This window comes from Poeciliopsis prolifica, unplaced genomic scaffold, assembly GCF_027474105.1.
Source record: "Poeciliopsis prolifica strain line A6 unplaced genomic scaffold, Auburn_PproV2 SCAFFOLD004, whole genome shotgun sequence".
In the NCBI taxonomy this organism is placed as follows: Eukaryota; Metazoa; Chordata; class Actinopteri; order Cyprinodontiformes; family Poeciliidae; genus Poeciliopsis; species Poeciliopsis prolifica.
In genome coordinates, this window is record NW_026562379.1 from 1,807,656 (window position 1) to 1,830,980 (window position 23,325).

Genomic DNA, 23,325 nt, shown 5'->3' on the forward strand with positions numbered 1-23,325 from the left:
ATCTATAAAAATAACCTATAAAAATGACAGGAGCACATTTCTACAAACATCTTTTGGTGTTTGGTGGGGAAGAGTTCAGACTGATTTCAAATAGCAACTTGATGGAGGGAGAAATGAGGAAACACTCTCATGCAAAACTGCAATTAGAAGGAGTTTGTTGTTGCTTCCACAACTTTAAATGTCTTTTATCATTAAGACTTCTGCATAGTCGACGGGTCCCTGTTTGCACATAGACTGGGATCATTAAAACACACAATCCTTGTAATACTATTCTGAGAGCAGCTTCGTTGCTCTCGGTGTTCTGAGTGTGCGGTCACACACACTGGTCCGAATCGAGCTGATTATGAAGCCTTGTTTTCAGAAACTATTTGCCCCACACATTCCATCTCTGTGCAAGTGTTGAGCGGGGACTGTTACTGCCAGGGCACCCATTGTTTATCATGTTTTCTGCTGGGAATGCAACGCTTGAAGCACCGCTTTGAAATGTTCCTCTGCAAGCCAGAAGACCTTTCCCTCAACTCAGAGCTGATGTTTCATGACAGGCATCAACGAACACCATTGTTCACCAGGATGTCAAGTAATGATCAAACTTACTTGCCTTGTTATTAGAGTTTCACACATCACAGATATGTTGTTGTAATATCGATCTGTGTATTATTGTGACAAAGTACTATTATGCTTTTATTGGGACCGAAATTTAGGCAGAAGGCAGGCAAGTTCATTTCAAAGTGGATATTTAACTTTGTTAAAGGTGGACATAACACAAAGAGGAAAAATCACAGGGAATCCCATCTCCTTGTGTCATTTCCAGGGCACAAGGAGATGGCAATAATAGGATCTGAAAATGACCCAGAGAGCATATGGAGATGGAGAGGGAGGGATTTCAAGCAGCAGAAAAAACAGGAATCAGAAGAATGACAACCAAAACAAAAAAACATACTAAAAACTACTAAAACCAAGAGGAATTCATGCTTTACACACCGACTAGACATTAAGCTTGTCAACTGAATCCCAACGCCATATAACCCAGATCTAAAATAAAAGCAAGGGCCTAAAGAGAGTTTAAAGAAAGTTGGTCTCATTTAATGACAGATGAGAAAGCGAGAGTTAAGGGAAACATGTATTTATTGCTGCTGGTTCAAGGAGCAGTCAGATAATTTAGCGAGGTTACATAGAGTGGAATGGGGACGCTCTTGACCACCCCTTGAATTACAACCTCTGGAGTTTCTTTCTGTTCGTTGGCAACAGAGTCACGACTATGTGCTCTCCTCAGTCCTCTCTCTGTAATGGACGGCCTTTTCTGTTTGTGTAGCTCCTGAAGTTTCCCTACCGCGTCACCCTGATTAGTCTCATCGCTGCTGGTGATGAGTCACAGCAGAGAGCATTTCTTCTAAAAAGTTAGCCCTTTATCCCACTCACTGCTCCGCAGAGAAAATGTACGTAACGGCTGCATACACACTGTGGTTCACTCAAAAAATGTGCTCACTTTGAGGGAAAGTAAGTGTCCCTGTTTTTCTTGGTTAGATGCTCATTAAACTGGTGGTAGCTGCCGCACGTTGTCTTCACACACAGAAACCATGAGGCCGCCATGATACAAGCAAACGTTTTTCCTCAGAGGCTTGCGAGGGTACTTTACTTTAGCTGCACAGACAGCGGCCATCCAAGCGTTAAGCAGCCGCATATTTTCCGTCTCGACTCGAACTCATTTACGTCCCTGTGACACCTGAATGCCTTGGCTTCAGTGTAAGTGGGCTATGTGACATTATACTCGATAATGGTAGCTGTTGCTTTCCCCACGTATGATGGATGCGCCTGTCACAGTACAATGCTGCTACACCATATTGGATACAACGTTTTTCTGACAGACGTGGGGGGGGAATCAGCCAATCCTGACGCTTCAGTGGTCAACCGCCTTAATCTTTTCCACATGCTGTAATTCCGGTTGCAGAATGAACCCGGGGTAATCCCTCACAGGGCGCACCGTTCCACTTGTTGTCTCTCTCTGTCTCACTTGCTGCGTCTTTCTGTTCCTTGAACATATTTCTCATCTGCATTAAGCTTTCTCTTTTTGTTCTGCTGTTTTCTTTGGTTCTCTCCACCCTATGTTCTGTCTATTTGCCTGACTGATAGTTTGTCAATGATTTGCTTTGCATTTGCCAGCCTCACCACACCTACTCAGTTGCGTGACTGACATTCGTCTCACATTCATTTGCTGCTCTTTTCTTTTGGTTTTGCTCCTCCGCTTTTTTTTCCCCCTCTCACTAAGTCTGTTCTCTGGAGACCAAATAGTTCCAAACTCTGGTCTGAATTAGACTCCTCAATGCACAGTGATCGTCTTTTCACTGCTGAAGATGACACTTTTTTTTAGAGATTCTAAAGTTTAAGCATTTTGTTTAGTGGTAAGTTATGTTCTCAGTCCTAAGGCATCACTTAATACCATGTTGTCAACCTCAGCTTTCAAATGAATGAGCACATTTGCTGAAATGGAGACTTTCTAGCCACATTGAACATATAAAAACAAATAAAAGGGCTTATGAGAAGCCAAACATCAATCTTTTTTTGACACCACAATAGCTAGTTTATGCATCTTAAGCTTAATTGTGGTTTTTATGTCCGATCAAGGCAGGCATGTTTGTCTTGTTTAGATAACAGCCTCATTTTTAAATGTGGTTTTGGATCTGGGGAGTGACAACCTTTAGCAACCTTTAATTTTGCTGTAAACATGGCGCACTTACACAGGATATTCAGTAATTTTGCAGTTTTTTCTTGTTTTTTGTGGCTGCTCTATTAGGTTTTTGAAACCTATTAAACAGTTAATTTTGTGTCTATTTTCTGATCATTTCTATAAAATAAGTTTTTGAAACAGATTTCTTCCATTTTTCTAGAACCAAAAGCAATGAGTTTTCCTTGCAGGTGATATTATTTTATGTTATGTTCAGTTATGGTGAATGTTATCATATTAGTGTGCTGCTCTAGCATCTTTAATAGCATGTACAGTGAAATACCAGCCTATCATGCAAAATTTTGGCTACCATCCCTTTTAAAAGTCTTAATATCCCTTATATTTCAATCACTAAATGCTCTAATGCCAAAATGAGTGATTTTGTCTACTAATTTTGCACAACTGGAGAACATATCAATGCTACCATTCCCATTTTTTCCATTGGGGTCAGCAGTAGTTTCGTTCACATTGTGCTTCCATGTAGTTTAAAAAGTTTCATCTGACCAGAGCACTTTCTTCTACATGAATTATGACAAACTGGCACCAATTTGCTAACAGTCTCTTTCTAGTGAAGTGTCTTCTGAAACCAGTTAGTTTTATAGCAGGTATGTCCAGCTCCAGTCCTCAAGGGGCCAGAGCCCTGTAAGTTTTAGATGTTTCCTTTTACCAAGAATAGCTGATTGAAATGCCTGTATTTCTTCCTTCATGTTACCTTGCTTGGAAATAAATCTTTGAGCTACTTATGTGATTCAGGACCGTCTAAAGCATGACTTTTGCCCTTTGGTATAATCCAGTATACCAGCTTTTGGTATACTGGATTATACCAAAGGCTGAATAAAATCCTACTCTGCAGATTTGTATTTGTTAAAGGTTTTGAAAACCATGTGCTTTCTCACACAAACTCTGAATATACTGCAATTCGATTTTTGATTCGAAGGTAACAAAATGTGAGAGGCTGAAGGGATTCGAACTCTTTAGTTTGGCTCTTTGGTTTCAGATCTGCAGACGTAAGCCTCTCTTTGGCGCTCCTGATTGTGTCTTTCCTGTGCATTAGTCAGGCTGGACTTTATTTTACCTCCACAGCAGTGGAACATGATGTTCAGCTTTATCAGAGCAGGAGGATCAATTTCTTAAATTTGAAACTAAGAACACTAATACCCATTATCATAATGCTATCAAATATCCAATTTATATCTACTTTGCAAGTATGAACATGTTCTACTTTTACTCCTTTAAAATATTTATCTCTTAATGATCTGCCAAGGTCTCTTATCTGAATACAGATTGAAAATATATTTTTTGAGTCTTTTTCATGAGTTGCCTTGGAAAAAAAAAAAACATCTGGTATATGATAGCAAAGTCAACACAGCTGCTTGGAAAGCTTCCTGTCACATGCCTCCGTATTTAAACCTGGCATTGACAAACTGACACAGACTGATTCTGCTATGATATAAATGTTCCTACTGATGCAGCTTAGTGACGCAGTATGTGCATCGATTGAATGGAAAAGCACTAATCATGCGCCAACCCAAACCAACTCACCTCCACCAACCTTCTCGCCCGCTCTCTTTGAGCGTCTGTCGCTTGCGTCAGAGACACTACGGGCTTTTACTCAGCTGCAGCGTTTGACACCACGGTGAAAACGGCTTTCTGTTTGAAAATACGCAGCTTCCTCTCTGTGTGACAGAAGCAGGAGTCAAATAGAGCCTCTGCTGGAGCTGTGATTGTAATAACCTTTGTTTTATGGGACGGTTTTGTTGTTTCTGCCTCACCAAGATTGATGTGACACACTAGAATTCGCTTCACGTTACAAGTTACACAGTCTGCACCATTACTGCTGAGTGTGCTTCAAAGACAATGACAGAAGATTACAGATGTTTTATCTGAGCCGTTTGATTAATGGCAGACTGTGTAGCTCACTGACAAATGTTTCATCAGCTTAATTAGCGTTTTATAGTTTGTCAGTTCAGCTTTTAGACTACTTGCTGTCATCCTTTCATCATATTTGTGCTCCAATATGTAGCGATTATCCTCATACTTTATTGCTTTTTGATTCATAAACAACAAGATGCCTCAGCACAAAGATGCAAAAAGTGTTACCGCTCCATAAACTTTTTGCCAGCACCATCTTCAGTGAGGGAAAAGGGTTCATGTTGCTTAAGTGCTTTTAAAAATAAAGATCTAAAGGACATACTGACCCACCTTTAATCTGATAATAATAAATAAAATCCAGTGCAACCAATTAACCAGTGAAGTAATCAAAATAGAGTTCTCCTTTGCTGTTCAACAAAGAACTCTTGATAGAGTCTGTTTCATCCATCATCTCAAAATGAGGAGCATGGGGACTTCAAAAAGTCACCAACAGGTGGCGGTTCAACCAAACTGACAGGATGTGCAAGGACAGTATTAATCAGAGAAACAGCCAAGAGGGCCATGGTACCTCTAGAGGAGCTGCAATCCCAAGTTCAGGCAGGAAAAAGACTCAGAAGAGATATGTGTTATTGGTCATAAATAGAAAACTATTGAAAGAAAACCAATAAAAGTTTCTGTTTGCGGTTTGCTACAACCCTATACATTAAACAGGTGGAGTGGTAAATGGCCTGTACCTGTGTAGCACTATATCTAGCAAAGCATTTTCATTCATTCACACATTGCAGTCACAGTTTACCGGACAAACTCCCACCTCCTCCTCCACTGTCGCCCCTCGAAGTAGAAAGAAGGTGACTGAAGCATCTTCTTTAATAATCAAAACAAACTTTGATTCCTTGTTTCCACTGACTTGAAAAATATTCTGTATCCCAATTAGTGCCTTTCATCCACCTGAAGACACGGCTATAGATTATCATGGTGTCGGAAGAGTAGAGGAAATTTTGTGGGAGCTACGACAAATGGCCAAATGAAAGCTTCATTGTTCATTAGATCAGCCCAGTCAAAGTCCAGACTTCAACCCAAAGCAATAATTTGTGGCACAACATAAAATGTGTTGTGCATAGATGTTTTTCATCCAACTGGACTGATGTTCTGCTGTCTTGCAAAAGAAAAAATGGAGGAACAAATTTAGTCTTGAGATGTGAAAAGCTGATAGATTTGCAGCTGTAATAACAGGAGAACCTTTGAATACATGCTGTTAGCATTTTCTCTTCCTTGACCAGGCTGCTGCTCATGTTCTTTCAGCACTCTGTGTTTTCCTATCATTTTTGACTTTTAATTGTATGTCTCTTATTTTTCACGTCTTCTTTTGCTGTAATATGTAATTGTCTTGTGGGGACACAAATAAAGCTGAATCTAAATATTAAACTAAATCTTGAATTAAAATTTTACGCTGTTCCACCTCTTTAAATTTGAGGTCTTGATGAGTCAAAAGGTAAAAAGTTTTTTTCAGAATATGAACCACTGCTTTTGCATGATGCTTTGATTCAAGTAATGGTTAAAGTATGAAAAGTTTTCAGTCTTAGGGAAATAACTTCTGTTCGCTGAAGCCTCTGAAGAACATTAGATCTCTTATTAATGTGCATCTCGAACAAGGGTGACAAGCAGGCTACCATGGGGTCAGCTCTCTCTCCCTCATCGCTCTGACTCTCCACCCACTCGTCTCTGGCTGGAGTCGAGGTGCCTCCTCATCCCATTAGCCTCTCAGTCACCCTCATGATCAGACTTTCATGTCACCTGCTGTGCCAAGCCAAGCTAAAGACTCCCCACCTCCCGCCACCTCCGCAAGCTCTGGCAGCTGATTGTGTACACTGATTGTGGAACGGCATATTTCACTGCCGGCTTTTTTGACCATACTGCGGTATATGCTCAAATTTTCTCTCTCCTTCCCTCTCCCTCTCTTTCTCTGTCCTTCTTTCTCTTTGCCTCTTGAGGCAATCAGTGGCAGGGTGTGCAAAGTGTTTGAGGAGCAGTGTAGTCTGTTTGTGTGAGCAAGGTGCTGTCTTTTTCCCTCCCAATGGGTGCACCACAGGAAATGGAAGGCAGGATCTTTTTGATCATGCTCTCTCAAAGGAAATCTTTGATTCTGGGAGCTGTCTCTGCTTTTTTTCCCCCCCTCTTCTCCTTTTGATATCGCTCACATCAAAATTCGTCATCAGTTTTGGAAAAGTGGTTAAATGGCGTCCAAATCCAACGCGGATCAACATGAATGGGCCGAAGTCTCTTGGCACTTTCAGCAGTTTAGCCGTGAAACAAACCATGACCATGTTTTTTTAATAACACTTCAATCATTGGTGGTTTAACAGCCTCTCTGTCCCGACTCCAGACACTGAAACTTTCTAAGCCTATAAAAGGGGAAGCAGTCAGAGTAACTGAAACCGTCTTCAAGTCTAAATTAGATGACATATTTTATGTCCATTATCTTCACTTATTCATAAACTTCTAGCGTTGATTATTACAATAAATGTTTTCTTTTTAACTATAAAAAGCAGAGAGAAAAGTGATTATTTTTTCAAATTGTTGGAAGATTACAGACAATATGATTTGTTATGTCTTGAAAGTGTTGCATTTTTTATGGCAATAACTTCCACAGTTATCTTTGTGCTCGCAGAGTGAGGAGTATTGCATTTCACAAAGTTTGAAAATAGTCTTTACATTTTAAATTTTGACTGGAGATAAAACTATTCCACAAAACCAAAAGACAAAAAATTACGTTTAAATGCTTTGTTGATCTTTTGTTTGTCTTTGAGTATCTATTTTGCCAACTCAAATGAAAGTTTCTGTGCGAGCAACAGATACTGAACTTCTGCATCAGCTGCATAAATAATTATGGTATGTAATGCTTACAGAACCTTAACACTTCATTGCATGAATTATTGCAAAACTTAAAAGTGAATTTTAAATCACCCTACTTTACATAAGCATCCAGCATAGTTGGAAACAAACCATGTACAGAAATGACATCTATCTATCTATCAATACATCGGTAACAGATTTGTGTGGAAAATTATTCTTAAAATTAAAACCTTTGAAAAGATCAAGTAAAATCTAACTAAATAAATCTTTTATATATATATATATATATATATATATATATATATATATATATATATATATATATATATATATATACACACATAAAAGCAGCATGGCCTAAAGTGTGTTGGATTTATAAGCCTGAGTTGCATAAATGAATGACAGATAGAGCCGGGATGCGAGTTAAGACGCTCTGTGAGGTAGAGGTGTTAAGTTCCACTTGAGCTGTGCTGTGAGTCTGGCGTTGCACTGCAGGATTTGCGGGTAATTGCTTTAATGAATGCATTCTGTTGCCTCTGATTGAACACATGCCCTGTGCACATGACTCCAGGAGCCAAGCACGTTATTTTTATTTCCTCCGGCATTTCTTTCCGAGTTTCCCCGACGCCTCGCCTCACACCGCAGAGATCTCCCGCCTTATCTGAAGGTCACCCCGATTCTCTGATAGTGAGACGGGAGAAAATTAAGCACAGATTGTTTCTGTTGGCCTTTCCCAGATGATGGACTTGGTGACTGATTCTTTGTTTGTATGCGTGCGTTTGTGTGTGTGTGTGTGTTGGTTTGTAGATCGGCCTGTGGCACTCTGAAGATGGACTGTCCATGGAGAGAACTCTTCCATCAATCAACGTGACAGACACACTCTTCAACACAACTCTTACGATCACAACAATACTGGTAAGGCCCGCTATGCCTGGGCAGTGACACACATGTATCGGTTGTTCGTGTCTTTTCTGTTTGCCCAAGTCCCTGGCTGTTCTGCATGTGGCTGACATCCTGCTGTCGACAGAATATTACCATATCAAAAACCCATTTTGTGTTTTCAGATCCAAACTCAGCCCTCCTGGGATCAGAGGAACTGTGGCTGCTCTATTGTTTGTAACTCGAGTACCTTAGATGAGGCTATATCACAGTGTGTCGGCAGAAGCTAATAATTTACCACGTCAACCATCTTCAGCCTTTGTTGGAAATCGCTTTGTGTCTCTGTCTCTTTGACATTACATCCCGTGTTTAATATTTATGCAGTTTCTCTTCGGTTTATTTCTTTGGTATTGGATGAATTTCTAAAATTTATTTTCAGCAGTTGTTTTGCATTTGGTATGAGCTGACTTGCACTAGACAGAAGGATATAAACTACCATTGAAAGTATTTTCAATCAGCTTCACACAACAATGCACATCAAACAGGAACTTCACTTATTATAGCGTTTTTACAAGTTCTTGCAATTTTTTAAATGATTCCCCTTAAGATGAAATCCAGAAGAGTTTACCAATTTTACTGCACAGCTTAAGCTTTTTATTACCTCGTTTCAAAAATAAAATTGGATAATATGAAACACATCAACAAAATAAGAAACATTCGATTTGCAGTACCTATGTTTGAAATGACAAACACAACATATGAAATACTGACACTTACATGCTGTTTTTTGGTAAGTATGCATTCCAGATCCATTTGTAACCGAGATTGCTGCAATTTTTCCCCCAATTTTATTTTATATTTTGTGTGAAAACTGAAGAGCTCTAGGCTACCTCATCTGGACGTTTTATTTTATAGTGCACAAAATGTTTTCAGTGACTGCTGGATTTTTCCAGTTGTAAAATGTGTTAAATGTTGCCTGGTATTGTCATTCAGGATATCTGGAGAGAAAAAAAAAGAAAATACATTACATACCTTGCAGCATATGTTGCTTTCAAACCTGTAAATATTTCAACATTAGTGGCAGCTTCACTGAAGTAAAAGCTTTGCAAACCTTGTACACTTTTGCTCCATCGCTGATTCTTACTGTTGACTTCATGCCAGATGGTCTCCCTCGTCTTTCGCCTAGAGGACGTCCATGTTTTTCCCACATCTGTGATTTCCCAAAAAGTTTGAAGTTTTGATTTTCTTTGTCACACCACAGAGCAGCTTCCCACTATAGTTTAGTTTCATTTGAAGTGGCCTCATCTCCAAAGAAAAAGTTGCAAACATTGAAGTGGTGATCATGGTCATCCAGTTTTTTTTCCGTAAACACATAGATGATGGTTCACCACTATGCTTCAGATTAAAAAAACAATTTTGGGCAGTTTTCAACCCAATTTTAGTACTTTCTTCAGTCTCCATATACATTTTCTCTGCTTTCCATGCCAATAATTTGACTCCTCTTAAAAAAAAACTAACATCTTTTCCACAACAAGGTTGTTGCTGTTTAAGAAATGAGAAGTGCATCAGTTGGGGATAAATAACTTGTTGCCAAGTGGAAGACCATTTCATTCAGTAACTATCCTATAGGAATCTCATACCAGGCAATGTATCATCATTGTGATGAAACTTTTTGATAGTTTTTTGAGATGGTACTTGTAATAAATGCATTCTAAAGAATTTACATCCCTAATTCAAAATTTCCAGATTCGAGTCTGTGGCATGAGGGGCATGTTCAAGAAAATAAATAGTTATGGTAAAGCCTGGAACAGTTTAAGCACTATAGAGCTGATATGGAAGAGAAAAAGAAAAGCAGGTGAGAAGGTGGATATTGCAGCTTTACAGGAATTGAGAGAAATGCCAGAGTTACAGAAGGGCGGGTAGAATAGGCAGATAAGTCACGCCTGGAGACTTGCTTGAAATAAGCTCAACTACAGAATGCATGTTAGCATGACATTTAACATGTAGCCTTTTGTCTGTTCATATTTTAAGCCCAATTGTCTCTAGTGGCGTAGCAAAAATCCTGCCATTATTCGTTCTTCCTGCCTTAATCCCATTGGGAGTCAAACTGTATAAAGTCTTGACCTTTTTTTCATGATGCTTTCTTCTCTCTTTTTCAGTTCAGTGTGCTGAAGAAAATGTTCAGGTGTCCTGGCATTTCTGTTAATCCTTTCCTCAAGTAGTTGTTGAATAAACAACTTGGCTTCAAGCTTTTTGCAGCATTTATATTGAGCTTTCTGATACAACAAAAACAACCTGTTGCATGCACGAGTGTCTACAGCTTTGGATTAAAATCTTTTGCTTTGTCAAGTTGGAATCTGGTCAGAGGTACAAAGCGCTCCAGAACAGGTATCCTTAAGAAATCACTTTTTGTTTCACTGATTCTTTTTACTTGAATTGTTGCCCAGCAGCCCTGGGTAGGTAAGAGCCGGGTGATGAGCAGTGTCTGATTTTTACCAAATATTGGCTTGGCGTTCAAGTCAAGAAGATCCATGACCATATGGTTATTCTACAATAAAAATAAAAAAAACTCTGTTTGGTGGAAAGTGCTAGTGATTCACCTTCTAAATGATTCTTCTGTCTTTGTAGCTCCACCTGTATGAGTGTTGAGTTTTTGGTTGCCTCCTTTCCCAAGGCCGTTCTTTACTGATTACTGTGTGCAGTCAAGTTTTCAGTGTGTTCACTACTGCCTGGAAAGGTTTCGTTATGACTTTCAAAAATTAAATTTGTTGAGTCAACAAATTTAATTTCCTTGTTATATTGACAAGTCTGTTCCCTACTGAATGAATAATGTTACTTAATTTAGAATAGATGGACTCCAGGTGATGGAAATGTCAAAATTTACATTAAATTTTTGGAAATTTAAACTAAATTTTGCTTTATTTTGTTATTATTGACTTCTGTGAGTGGAAATAATAACCCAATTTTAGCATAAGTTTGTGAGAAATAAAAAAAAAAAAAACTTACCAGATGCGTCTGTCTAAAGACCTCAACAAACTTTGTGCTTCGGCTTTAGGCAACAAACGAAAAAAGATTTTTGGATTTTACTAATGACTTTTTAAGACAGACAAAAAGGTGCTGTAATCAGGTGACATTAGAACTAATCGGTGTGGCCATTAAAGGAAACATCACATGGGGCATAAATCCATTATCCCACCAAGAGGTTTCGTCATTACTCGTCTCATGGTGTGTTAGTGGCTGGACATGAAGAAATGATGGATGGTGTTTGCAACACTTCAAAAGATACAAATTATTCCCCTAAACTTGTTTGTTGTGGCTGAAATGCCCTAAAAGGATTCAGGATTGTTCAGATTCAGATCACTGAGAAGAAGAAATGTTGAACTGAAATTAAAAACTTTCAACAAAATATATTTACAGCATTTGCCTCTTCATAGTGTTCTATTTTTCATTTTATTTTTTGTTTCACATAGAAGAATATATTTTAATAAACATAAAAATATAGAAAGTTGTTTTCAAATGATGATTTTATTTATTAATGGAGAAAAACTATTCATCTGGCCTCATGTGAAATAGTTATCCTCCCCCCAACATTTTGAAATTGAACTCTGCTGTCAAAAACTTTGGTTAATTAAATCCTCATTTTTAAGGCCACAAAAACTTTGTGATTACTGCTATGGATTGTGTAATCCAGAAATCACAAACAGACCCAATCTGACAACACAAAGGACAATAAGACCAGAATCTAAAGAAACCTGAGAACTTGAGAATTTTCCAAACGACAGAGCTGCACTCACAAAGGTTTTTTTTAAAAAAACTAGAAACGTACATTTATAAGCCGTTCTGTGCAATGGTATCTCCACCGCTCTCGGTTTTCCACAAGGCCTTACTAAATCTGCTGTTGTGGATGCAGCCCTGCGTCTCCATCGCCGGACCATGGACTCGTTCACGCCGAGCTGATGTGCAGCGGCTCGATTATTGTCACCTAAACATTGGTTTTAAGTGCCTGCTGCCTCAGCCTTACCTGACCTAAAGTTATAGTACGGCAATTAATTAAAAAGTCAAGTTTAACAGCGTACGCTAGCTCAAATAAAAAAAATTCTTACACATATTTTTAAATTTGAATGCAAAAAAACCCCATAAAAACATTAACAAAAACCTGGATGTGCTAATGAGTGTGAAAAGATGTTCAATATTATTTAATTTTAATAAATTTTGTTTCTTTCATTAATGAAACAAACAGATGTTTATTGATATTGTAACTGTTTAGTAGGTTTTATAAACACATTTTGGCCCTTTAAAAACCTTCTGCTTAAAAACAAGCTGAGTTTGACACACCCGATTTAGACGGTAGAGTTGGTTCAACTTAATAAACGAGGTAATTTATAAATTACATTTTTAAATTACTCAGATTATTCTTCAATGTTTGATGATCTGAAGCATTCAAGTGTAATAATAATAATAATAATAAAAAAACAAGGAAACCTGTTAAGAGAACAAAAGTTTTGAATCGCATGGTGTTCTGACTGGAATGATATTAAACATCCAAAATGTCCCCGGCAGAAGAAAACCTTTCACCGTGTCACTCGCCTAATGCAGGGTGACCCAATTCAGCTGGGCAGAGTTTTGCACCGACTCAACATCAATAAACGTAATGCAGCACTTATTTAAAATCTAACTTATTTAATGATGATAAATCCTCCATTCATAACCAACTGCTCTTTTATTTTCTAATCACAAGAGGCTCTGAGTTCGTTTTTCTCCCCTTTAAAGAAATTGCTCAGGGTTTTATTTGTCATTCATGCCTTTTTTCATCACACCTTCCAAACACACATACGCACAGGGATTTGTCAGTCACTCAGCTCCTCCTCCTTCTCGCTGATGAAACAGATAAGGCACAAAGTGGGTTGTAAGCAGAGGCAATTGTGCTAATGTGTTTTTCTGAGTGGCTCGCTTATCAGCGTCACTCCCATGGCTTGGGGAGGGCATATTGGCACACTCTGCTGGTCCTTAATGGGATTCAGATGAAATGGCTTATTTTACAAGGACGCTTGGTAAGACTGAGGATGTGTGTGTCTGTGTTTGGGTTAGGTCTGATTGCAGCTGAAACAGTGTTTTCACTGTAGAAGCAGTTTATATATATAAAAAGAAAAAAAAAAGAAGACAAAGAATTGGATGAGCGCAGAGCTTTGATTTCACTTTGGATATATTGAGTCCCTAGACCAAACTTGGGAAGCCACCACGGAGCAATTTTCAGTGCCTATCACAGCTCATTCATCATCGTCTGATTGCCATGTCACCGTTATCTTGCTTGTGGGCAGCAGACGGGCCTCAGCCGAAGGCCTCCATAAGAATTCCTCACCTGTAGCGGCGGCTCGGAGAGGAGACGTGTTCTCTGCAGTATTTATGAATCTGAGGCTTTGTGTGCCCTCCACACACATCTGCCCGGCCTTTATGAGGCTAGTTTCCTTACACCCCTGGCACGGCTGTCACCTTTACTTTTCCATTTCACAAATAGCTTTAGGGGGAGAAACTGTCACAGAATTGATTATCACTTTATTGCAAGGCCGCGAGCCATGTGTTTGTGAGCATTGATTGAGTTTGTGACAGCCATTGTTCAGATCTTTGCAAAAATGTCCTTACCAGGCCTACTGGCGGTATTGATGCGAGTGACAGGCCTTATCTTTACCTCTGAGAGTCTTTTGATTGTGTTGTGGAAATTGTGTGCAGTGGATGTGTTTTATTCTTGTGCTGTGAACAGTCATGCTTCAATAACAATAATTCAGTTTTAGAAAGCAGATCATTTAATGGTATTAGGAGGTATAAGCAGTGGCGGCTGGTGGTGATTTTTGAAGCTGGTGGTGATTTTTGAAGGGTATACTAATATATTTACTATAGTCAATAATAGTAGGTAGGTAGTTATTTCTAAGTTGTTGTTTTTTTTTAAATAAATTGTAAATGTCAGGGGGGCTTAGCCCTACTAGCCCACTTATACCAGCCATGCCTGGGTATAAGATACTTGTATTTATTCAGATCACTAATAGTAAAGTAAGGTTCCTTTCAATCAGATACATGCAGTTTGAGCTTTTTCAAAAAAAATTATGTTACAACTACTAACATAAATTAAATTTATTGTGATTTGTGTGACAGACCAAGAGAAATCACCACATAATTAGGGAAAAAAATGAAGAAATGCATGGTTTTCATTTTTTAACATTTGCTAGGAAAAACGTAGTGGTTACAGGTAGAAAAGGTCGGGCCGGACCAACTTTTTACATGTAGAGGTTTATAGTTTTCCTTGTTCTTCTTTGGAAAACAGCTCGAGCTGAGTCAATTGACAGGGCAGTATTATGTAAAATAAAATTTTCTTTTAGTTTCACATTGTGTTACGTTATTCCCTCATTGAAAACATACCAGGAGACTTGCCTTTATTTTTTTTTAATGCATGTTTAAAACAATCCTTTAATCTCACGTGGCAACCATTGAACTGTCCAAAATGTTTGGTCTGTCGTCTGAACTCCTGCCCCCACAGAGCGCCGCTTTCGCGCAATTTCCCCCTCCAGACTAACAGCAGTAGCAATTAACAAATATCTCAGATGCGCAGAACTGCATTTGGTAATACAACCAAATTAAACACTTGCGGTAAGCGATCGGACAAACTCGAATCCATACTCAGGAAATAATTCAGTTGTTTGAGTCCGAGTTGCTCAACTGGGCATGAATCTAAAGGTTGCAAGACACCGACCCCTGAAGATTGGACACCCTTAATACAAACCATAACATTTTAATAACTGTATGTTTATGTTTATCCTAAGTCTTTGCAGCTTTTATTAGGACCTAGCTCCAATTGTATTTGTGTCAATTCTGACCAACTTCTTGAACAAAGGCCAGAGTCGAGCATAACTAAACTTAAACAGTTTAGTCTAAGAATACAACTTAAGAGCTGCACTCTTAGTCTAAACTGACTAAAAGTGAACTCTGCTAATTAACTGGGATTCTCTTTCGATATAAGAGGTTACAGTGATAACTAGATATCCACAAAGAGAATCTAGAAATTTTGAAATAAACTGATCATTTTTCCACAACTTCACAATTATACTTTACTTTTACATTATCTAATATCTCAGAAAAATATTTGAAAGTTTGTGGCTGCACTCAAGGTGGAAAAGTTGAAGAAGCAGAAGTATTTTTGAAATGAACTTTTTGTTGTTACTCACTTTAAATCTGAATCCAACCAGGGTTTCACCTTGGCAGACGTGTTTTTGATACCAGCCATTATTTAAAATCCCCATCGCCTCAAAGTCTAAAACTCAATTGAATCACTTTGTTCTTAATACTTGAAACGTGCTGCTTGTCGCTCCTGCACGCATCATTTTCTGTTGTTTTTTTGTTTTGTTTTATCAACCACATCGCCCTCTGATATTCTCCCTGAGCTTCCCACAGACTCCCTTTGGGTCGCCGAACCCTTTCTCATCCAGTCACAAATGCAACGGTAAAAATTGAGCAGTGTCTGCTGCGCTGACTGATAAAAGCAGACAAGGAGGCTGATTTTCTGGCACACAGGCTCAGAGGCACTGAGGCATATGCTTATGCATTTGCACATGCAGACTCAAGCTCTGATTCTGTTCTCTTTGATTTTTTTTAAGCGTTCATTTATCTCGATCTTTTCTGCAAAAGTCTTATTTGAAGTTTACCATTCCATTGCCCCAGCCAATTTCCTATTGGCCTGTCATTTTATGGGACTATTATTAGATCAAATTTGCCTTCTGTTCAAACACAGCTGCAAATTAATATCCCAGCTGGCGTCTTGTTGCACTCTGGAGAGCTTGTTTAAGGGAAAAGAAGACTTCTGGGGAAAAAATCAAGAAAGGGCTGCATGGAGACGTCCTCAACACCTGGAGGTTTTAAGATGAGGAACTGTATTGTTGTGGGTGTGAAGTATAATGTGAAGAACATCCTCCGGTTCACTTTACAGTCGTAACGTGTGTACTTACTTGCCTGTGTATATCTGAAAGTGTTCCTCGTCTGCTAAAGTTACCTGTATGCAACCAGACGCCTTTCGGCCTGGGAATAAGTAGCTAGCATAGTCTGAGGAACTGTTTTAAAAGTTTGCATTGCTTTATAGATTCAAACCAATGTTTTTTTTTCTTCTTTTCATTTGGTTGTGGTGTGTTAAAGAACGTAGAAGGAATTTCCTTACGACTTCCTCTTCATAGAAAGAACAATTTTCAGTCCCCTGTGTAAATGTTTCACATAAGAAGAAATTATTTTCTTACATTCTAAACTTAAGTGACCCTTTGACTAAGAAATAGTTTTACGACAACTTTATTTCAGTATTTAAAGAAAGTTTTAAGATCAATTTTAAAACCTCTGGTTTAGTTCGGTCCATACAACTTTTAATGGCAATTTTTACCAACGCTCTTAAAGACAGAGGATTCAACTTGAAACAAAGTTGTAAAAAAAATAATAAAAAATCACAAACAAAAACTATCGGCAATAATGGAAATGAAAACACAAAGGTTTCAAGACTCCTCTGTTGCTGTCCAGTTTTTGCTTTACTGAATAATGTTTCCAGAGTTTATTTTTGTTCGGCATGGCTAACCAGGAATAGAAGGAAACAAGATACGAATGGTAATATTTTCTCCCATTTTCAACTAAACACAAACACAGACACTGTTCCATTGTTAAGGAGCTGCAAAGTCAAGATGTCTGTTTTTAATGTTCAGATTAATGTTACTGAAAGTCTGTGCAGTGTCAGAAATCCAGTATAAAGGATAAACTCATGCAATGCAAAATTGTACCCTAAAAGACATTATGTAGCATAAAAATAAGACTTACTTTTTTATTTCCAAAATGTGGACACATTTCTTGAAATATTTTTTCTGCAGTCCCCAACTTCACCAGCAGAAATTATAATATATATATATATATATATATATATATATAATGCAATTTCAACACTGACTTAAGGAAAATACTGCTGTTATCCATTTTATTTAGCTTTCTTCTACCATTTTCTTACCACTGAAAGAAATAAAACATTTACTTTCCATATATATATATATATATATATCATAAAAATGTGTGTATTATTTAGTGTACACAGACTTTGGACTATAATTTTTATTAAAGCTCTGCCAAGAAATGCTCTCCTATCAACTCTGTAAAAGACCATGTGTAGGTGCAACACATAAAAGTGAAAGCAAAATGCTTTTACTGCATCTTTCCAGTTGTATTTTTTTTTTTCCCGAGTTTGTGTAAGTTGTTTCTCAACGCTTGCTGGTTGTGGCAAACATAAATTTAGGAAACAGCAATACCAACAGTTATGTCAAGAAGGTTTCAGCAAAATCCAAACTTCAGAAAATGTTGCCTTCATAAACAGTTCAGCGTTTTGTGACAAAGTCGGCCGTTCATTAAGATTATTAAATCCAATCAAATACTGCTTGTTATTGACTGGATTTCAGTCATACCTTGTTAAAAATTATGAATTTTCAATGCATTCAAAATTTATTGCTTATTCAAAACGAAGAGCAGCGACTGATGCCCCGGTGCAGCTTATATATTTATGTTTACTCTATTAAAAAAAAAACTTAGCGTAAGGTGCGCTGTGTAATCTGGAAAATATGGTAGTTAAATTAATCGCTGGGTTTTTTTCTTTTAAATCACCATTTTCTCTGCAATTTTTGTTACACATATTTACTACGATGCTAAAAAATGTAGATGGTTCTGTGCAGAGTGTCTCCCATGTAAGCGCCTTGAGCCTGCAGTGACACTCACATGCAGACGGAGCCCATTTGCTTTATCCTTGTGGTTATTACATCGCTGCAGTTTCTTTCGTCCACTGATGCAGGGAAAACGAGGCAGAGCCGTTCAATCCACGATGTCAAAGTGATGCTCTCTGTTGCCTTTAAAAGTGGAACCAAGCAGTTAACCCTGACGACAACAAGACCGCTCGCAAGTAAAAGTCGTGCCACCTGAGGGGCATCAAGTTTTCGCAAAATAAATAAAACTATTTTTATAGATTGAACCTTGAGGCAAATCGATCATGTCCCCGACATATAAGCATTTACAGCTTTTGCAATGGCAAAACAATTTCACTTTTATTCTGGCCCTCAAACTGCAGCACCACTTCATTAGTGGTTATGTTGTTCCCTCCTGAATGCAGTCGCAGTCTGCTTTATACGGCTCTCACACATGGCTTTATGGCTGCAATCAGGGTTTTAAAAAACTAAACTTTCTAAATGTTATTGAATTTCCTCACTGAAAAACAAAGTCATTGTGTGAATACATCTGAAGTTTGCTTGTTAATTTGTAGATTTAGATTTTTTTTTGTAAGACTCGTTGACGACAGATGAGCTGAATTGATGAGTCACTTGAAATGATTCCTCAACAGCAAAAATCTAGTCTTTTTTTGTGGCATCGTAAATCCAAACCAGAGCAGCTTGACAACTGCATTATTTGATAAATAACGCACTAAAGTGGCCTCTGAAATATGCCGTGGGATTGCTCTTTAAATCTTTTTCCAACATCAACTAAAGCACAAAACAAGACATAAATAAACTGGCAGTCGAACACAGACTTGGATCTCCGAAAGGCAGGTTGTAAATAGGTGTGTGTGTGATCCATCTGTGTGATCAGATGGAAGAAACGCTTTTGTTTCTTATCCAGCTTTTTGCTGGTTACAGCAGATTAAGGCTCCTATGTTACTGTTTCGGCACCTGGCTCTGCTTCAAATCCAAAAATCTTCATTGCAGGCAGTAAACCCCCTGTGACCCATGACCTCCAGAGAGACGTAAAATCTTCTGAATAGTTCTGGATCTGAAACGCAATCAGATAAAATATTAAAGACATACTGCGATGGCATCATTTTTATTGTATTTTTTTTTTCTAAATATGAAAAACTGTTGAAGTGCAAGATGTTTTCCTTCATCTCCAACATCACTAGTAATGCTATGCAAACTGTGCTTTTGCAGGAGAATCCATACGTAATGCTACGGCCAAACCACCAAGAACTGGAGGGGAACGACCGCTACGAAGGCTTCTGCGTGGACATGCTGAAGGAGCTGGCAGACATCCTCAAGTTTAAGTATCGCATCCGGCTGGTCGGGGACGGCGTCTACGGCGTTCCTGGAGCCAATGGGACGTGGACTGGAATGGTTGGAGAGCTCATCTCCAGGGTATGTACAGTAGCTGGTAGCTTTGCTCATTATGAATAACATTTCTGCTGCTTTCTGCACATCTCTGCTGCTGCACAGTTTTACTGTCACTCATTGTTTATGCTCTGTTATCTTTTAATGCTTAAATGCCTGCACTTTTTTAACCTACCCAGTTTTGTATTCCTTAGGAAATTTCTAGTACTCACATTAAAATTTTATCCCTATTGTACAGTAAGTTGTTCTTTATTCTGTTTTTATATACTGAATATTCACATCTTTGTAGGAATCTTTTGCTGCTGTTGTAGCACAAATATTTCCCCTTTGTGGGACAATAAAAGGATATTTCTATTTCTGCAAGTAAAAAAAAAATGCTAAAGTTGCCTTTATTTATTCTGTGTTTTTCCAGATTTGTTTTGGGTGGTTATTTTTGCATTACTTTTTTTTTAACTAAGTTTTTTCCCCTCGCTAAATTAAAATGCAACCACCACAATAAATTCAGTTTCATTTATCTTATTATTAAGTTTCAAGTGTTAACTTAAATGATTTATTTAATTTTGTTTACACATCTTTTTGAGAGATGCCCAAAAACACGGCTGCCATGGTTAAAATGCAAACACATAGAGACTTTCATGTGGCCTGCATCTGAGACGCACAATAAATTATCAAGTGTATTCGGTGATAAATGCACATCAACAACTTGAATAATTCCCACTGATACTGACACACACAGACGGACAAATTAAATTGGACTTCTCTGCTTTCATGTAGTTCACAGTGACTGAATTTCCTTTACTTCACACTGTTTGTTTTTTTTTCACGCCGCGGTTGGCCTTTTCCGCTTAAGTATTATATTTTACAAAACCAGTCGCAGCTCGTTGGTGGCTTGTCTTGTGTCAGCTCCTTTCCATAAGCTGTCTGAACCGACCTGAACAAACGCCGCCTCTTATCCCTCCTTCCTCCCTCAATGAATCGGTCTGCACTGTTGCCGTAAAACCTCGCAGTGAGGTCCTGCGTTCTTACGGCTATGTTGTGTCTGCTGACAGCCAGATAAGGTGACATGAAGGGAGGGGATGAGATGGAGAGGAGGAGATGTGAAGCAGGCGAGTAAAAGAAAATTAAAAACAAAAATGTGAGAAGGAAGGCGCGGGTGAGGCGGAGGAGGAGGAAATGATGTAGTGAATGAGTGAGTCTACTCAAAGTGGTGATCTGTCTTAATTCTGTGGGCTAATGGAGGGCAAAGCCATTAAGAATGTAAAGCAAGATGTGCCTGCCTGTGTTATAGTCAGAACCCGTACCCACTGAAAGCTGTTCCAGGGAAGTCGACGCGTGTCTTTCGAAGGCAGCCTAAGATCCTGAGCTGCCGACACAAAAATAAAAAAGGCATGCCTGAGAGGAATTTGTCATGGGACAGAGGGTCATCTGGAGGAATGGGGCGGGATGCAGGGAGAAGAAATCCTTCATCTTGTATGGTCGGAGGCTATGTGAGAGGAAGACGTGAAAGCAAAAAGATGTGGGACCAGCTTCGCCTGTGAGTTTAAAAGATAAGTTGAGAAGATACAGTACGAAATACACGCTCAGCAGCAGGGAATGAAGGGAAAGAAGCCTGAGGATATTCTGGACAACAGATTCCCATGTCCCAGGCTGTAACGTTCTGACTGAATAATGTTTCACCCAGCGAGGATGATCACTTCTACTGGTGTTAGAGAGCCTGTGTGCTTGCCCAGAACAAGGCCTGGGGAGTCCAAGCGCAGTGTATTCTGCTTTGTTAGAAAAACCTGCAGTTCAAAAAACAAAGAAGGGAATCCACAAAGCCGTTCAAGTCACTGTGTATTTGCTTGTGCTATTCAAGTTATATCACAAAGCAGATTATTCTAAACAGAAATGCACATCAAGATCCAAGCAGTCCCTTTTTTTATTCACACAGTTGTCTCCTCTTGACCCACAATTACAGAAGTGATTAAACAGAGTGGAAGGAACATTTTCTCACAAAGGGCATCAAGTTTTCACCTGCATTCTTCAAAACTGTAATAACATTTGACTTTATCAGAGAGTAGTTATATTGTGGCAAATTTGATTTCTTTGTTTACAAAATAAACACAAAGGGTTTTTTGGATTCTGTCGTAGTGCTCTGGCTGTGAGCTTGCTTATTATTTCATCCATTAATATAATTTTTTAAAAACAATATTGTTCAGATAATTTGTTTGATTGAGGAAAATGTATATTAGAGAAATCACTGGATAATCAAATCCATCTTTTCAGACTTCCTTGTCCAGTTTTTATAAAGCTATAAGAGCACAGCCTGCCACTTTTTAAGTTTTTTTTTTTCCTCCTACTGCATTAAAATTACCTCCATCTTTCAGTAGGCGGTATTTTCTTTATGCAATCTGCATGGTGCAAGTAACTCTGATCTTTGAGAGCTTTGCGTTCTGGCTTAAATATGTAAGGAAGGAACTTCCGTTTAATATATATAGACTTGGACTTAGACTTAGACTTCCTTTATTGTCATTGTACAAAAAAAACACAAGGTGAATCTTGACAACGAAATGTCGTTACTTGGCTACCAGTGTAGCAGAGCTAAAACCTTATACTACCCAATAAATAAATAAATACAATACAAGTGCCATAGAATACACAGGTTCAGTGTTGTGAAAAAAACTAAACTAAAGTGCATGTTGACCATGTCCATGGGGGGGTCATTTGGTTTGTGAGTGTGTGTGTGGGGGGTGTTATGTGGCGTTAAGCAGTCTGATGGCCCGGGGGAAGAAACTGTTCAGTAGTCTGGTTGTTCTGCACAAGATGCTGCGGAACCTTCTTCCAGACGCCAGGGGGGAAAACAGTCCATGGTTGGGGTGGGTGGGGTCGGAGAGGATCTGGTGAGCGCGAGATAGGCAGCGCCTCTCTGCGATGTCCTTGATGCAGGGGAGCAGAGCCCCCGTGATCTTCTCCCCTGTCCTCACCACCCTCTGTAGAGACTTCCAGTCAGAGGCCCTGCAGCTCCCAGACCAGATGGAGATGTAGCTGGTCAGTTGGCTCTCGATGGTCCCTCTGTAGAAGGTCTGAAGGATGGGGGGTGGGAGGGATGCTCTCTTCATCCGACGCAGGATGTGCATGCGCTGCTGGCCCTTCTTCACCAGTGAGGAGATGTGGGGAGACCAGCTGAGGTTTTCGTTGATGTGCACCCCCAGGAACTTGGTGCTGCTGACGACCTCCACTGCTGAGTCGTTGATGAGGAGTGGTGTGTGGGTGGGTCTGGATTTCCTGAAGCCTACGATGATCTCCTTGGTCTTGTTGACATTCAGGATCAGGTTGTTTCCTCTGCACCAGTCCACCAGATGCCGCACCTCCTCCCTATAGGCCGTCTCGTTGTTGTCCCGGATGAGGCCCACCACTGTGGTGTCGTCCGCGTACTTCAGGATGTGGTTGGATCTGAAGTGTGGACGGCAGTCGTGGGTCATCAGGGTGAACAGCAGGGGGCTCAGGACACAGCCCTGAGGGGTGCCGGTGTTCAGGGTGATGACATCGGAGGTGTTGTTCTCCATTCTGACAGCCTGGGTTCTGTCAGTGAGGAAGTCCAGTAGCCAGTTGCAGAGGGGGGTGTTAATTCCTAAGGGGCCCAGTTTGCCCACCAGGTCTTGGGGGATGATGGTGTTGAACGCTGAGCTGAAGTCCAGGAACAGCATCCAAGGGTTTCTCCTCCAGATGCTCCAGGCTCAGGTGGAGAGCAGTGGAGACTGCATCCTCAGCACTGCGCTTGGACTGGTATGCAAACTGGAAAGGGTCGTGTGATGGGGAGAGCGTGGAGATGATGTGGTCCTTAACAAGTCTTTCGAAGCACTTCATCACATT

The 23,325-nt window shown here is 39.4% G+C and overlaps 1 protein-coding gene across 2 annotated transcripts in view; it reads left to right on the top strand.

The window, feature by feature from the left end:
- Positions 1-23,325, top strand: part of grik4 (glutamate receptor, ionotropic, kainate 4) — a 323,313-nt gene that overhangs the window by 273,173 nt on the left and 26,815 nt on the right. For both annotated transcript variants that reach the window (XM_055028391.1, XM_055028392.1), the window contains exons 12-13: positions 8,255-8,362; positions 19,297-19,500. In XM_055028391.1, the coding sequence (XP_054884366.1) occupies positions 8,255-8,362; positions 19,297-19,500 (312 nt within the window). The remainder of the gene's footprint in view (positions 1-8,254; positions 8,363-19,296; positions 19,501-23,325) is intronic.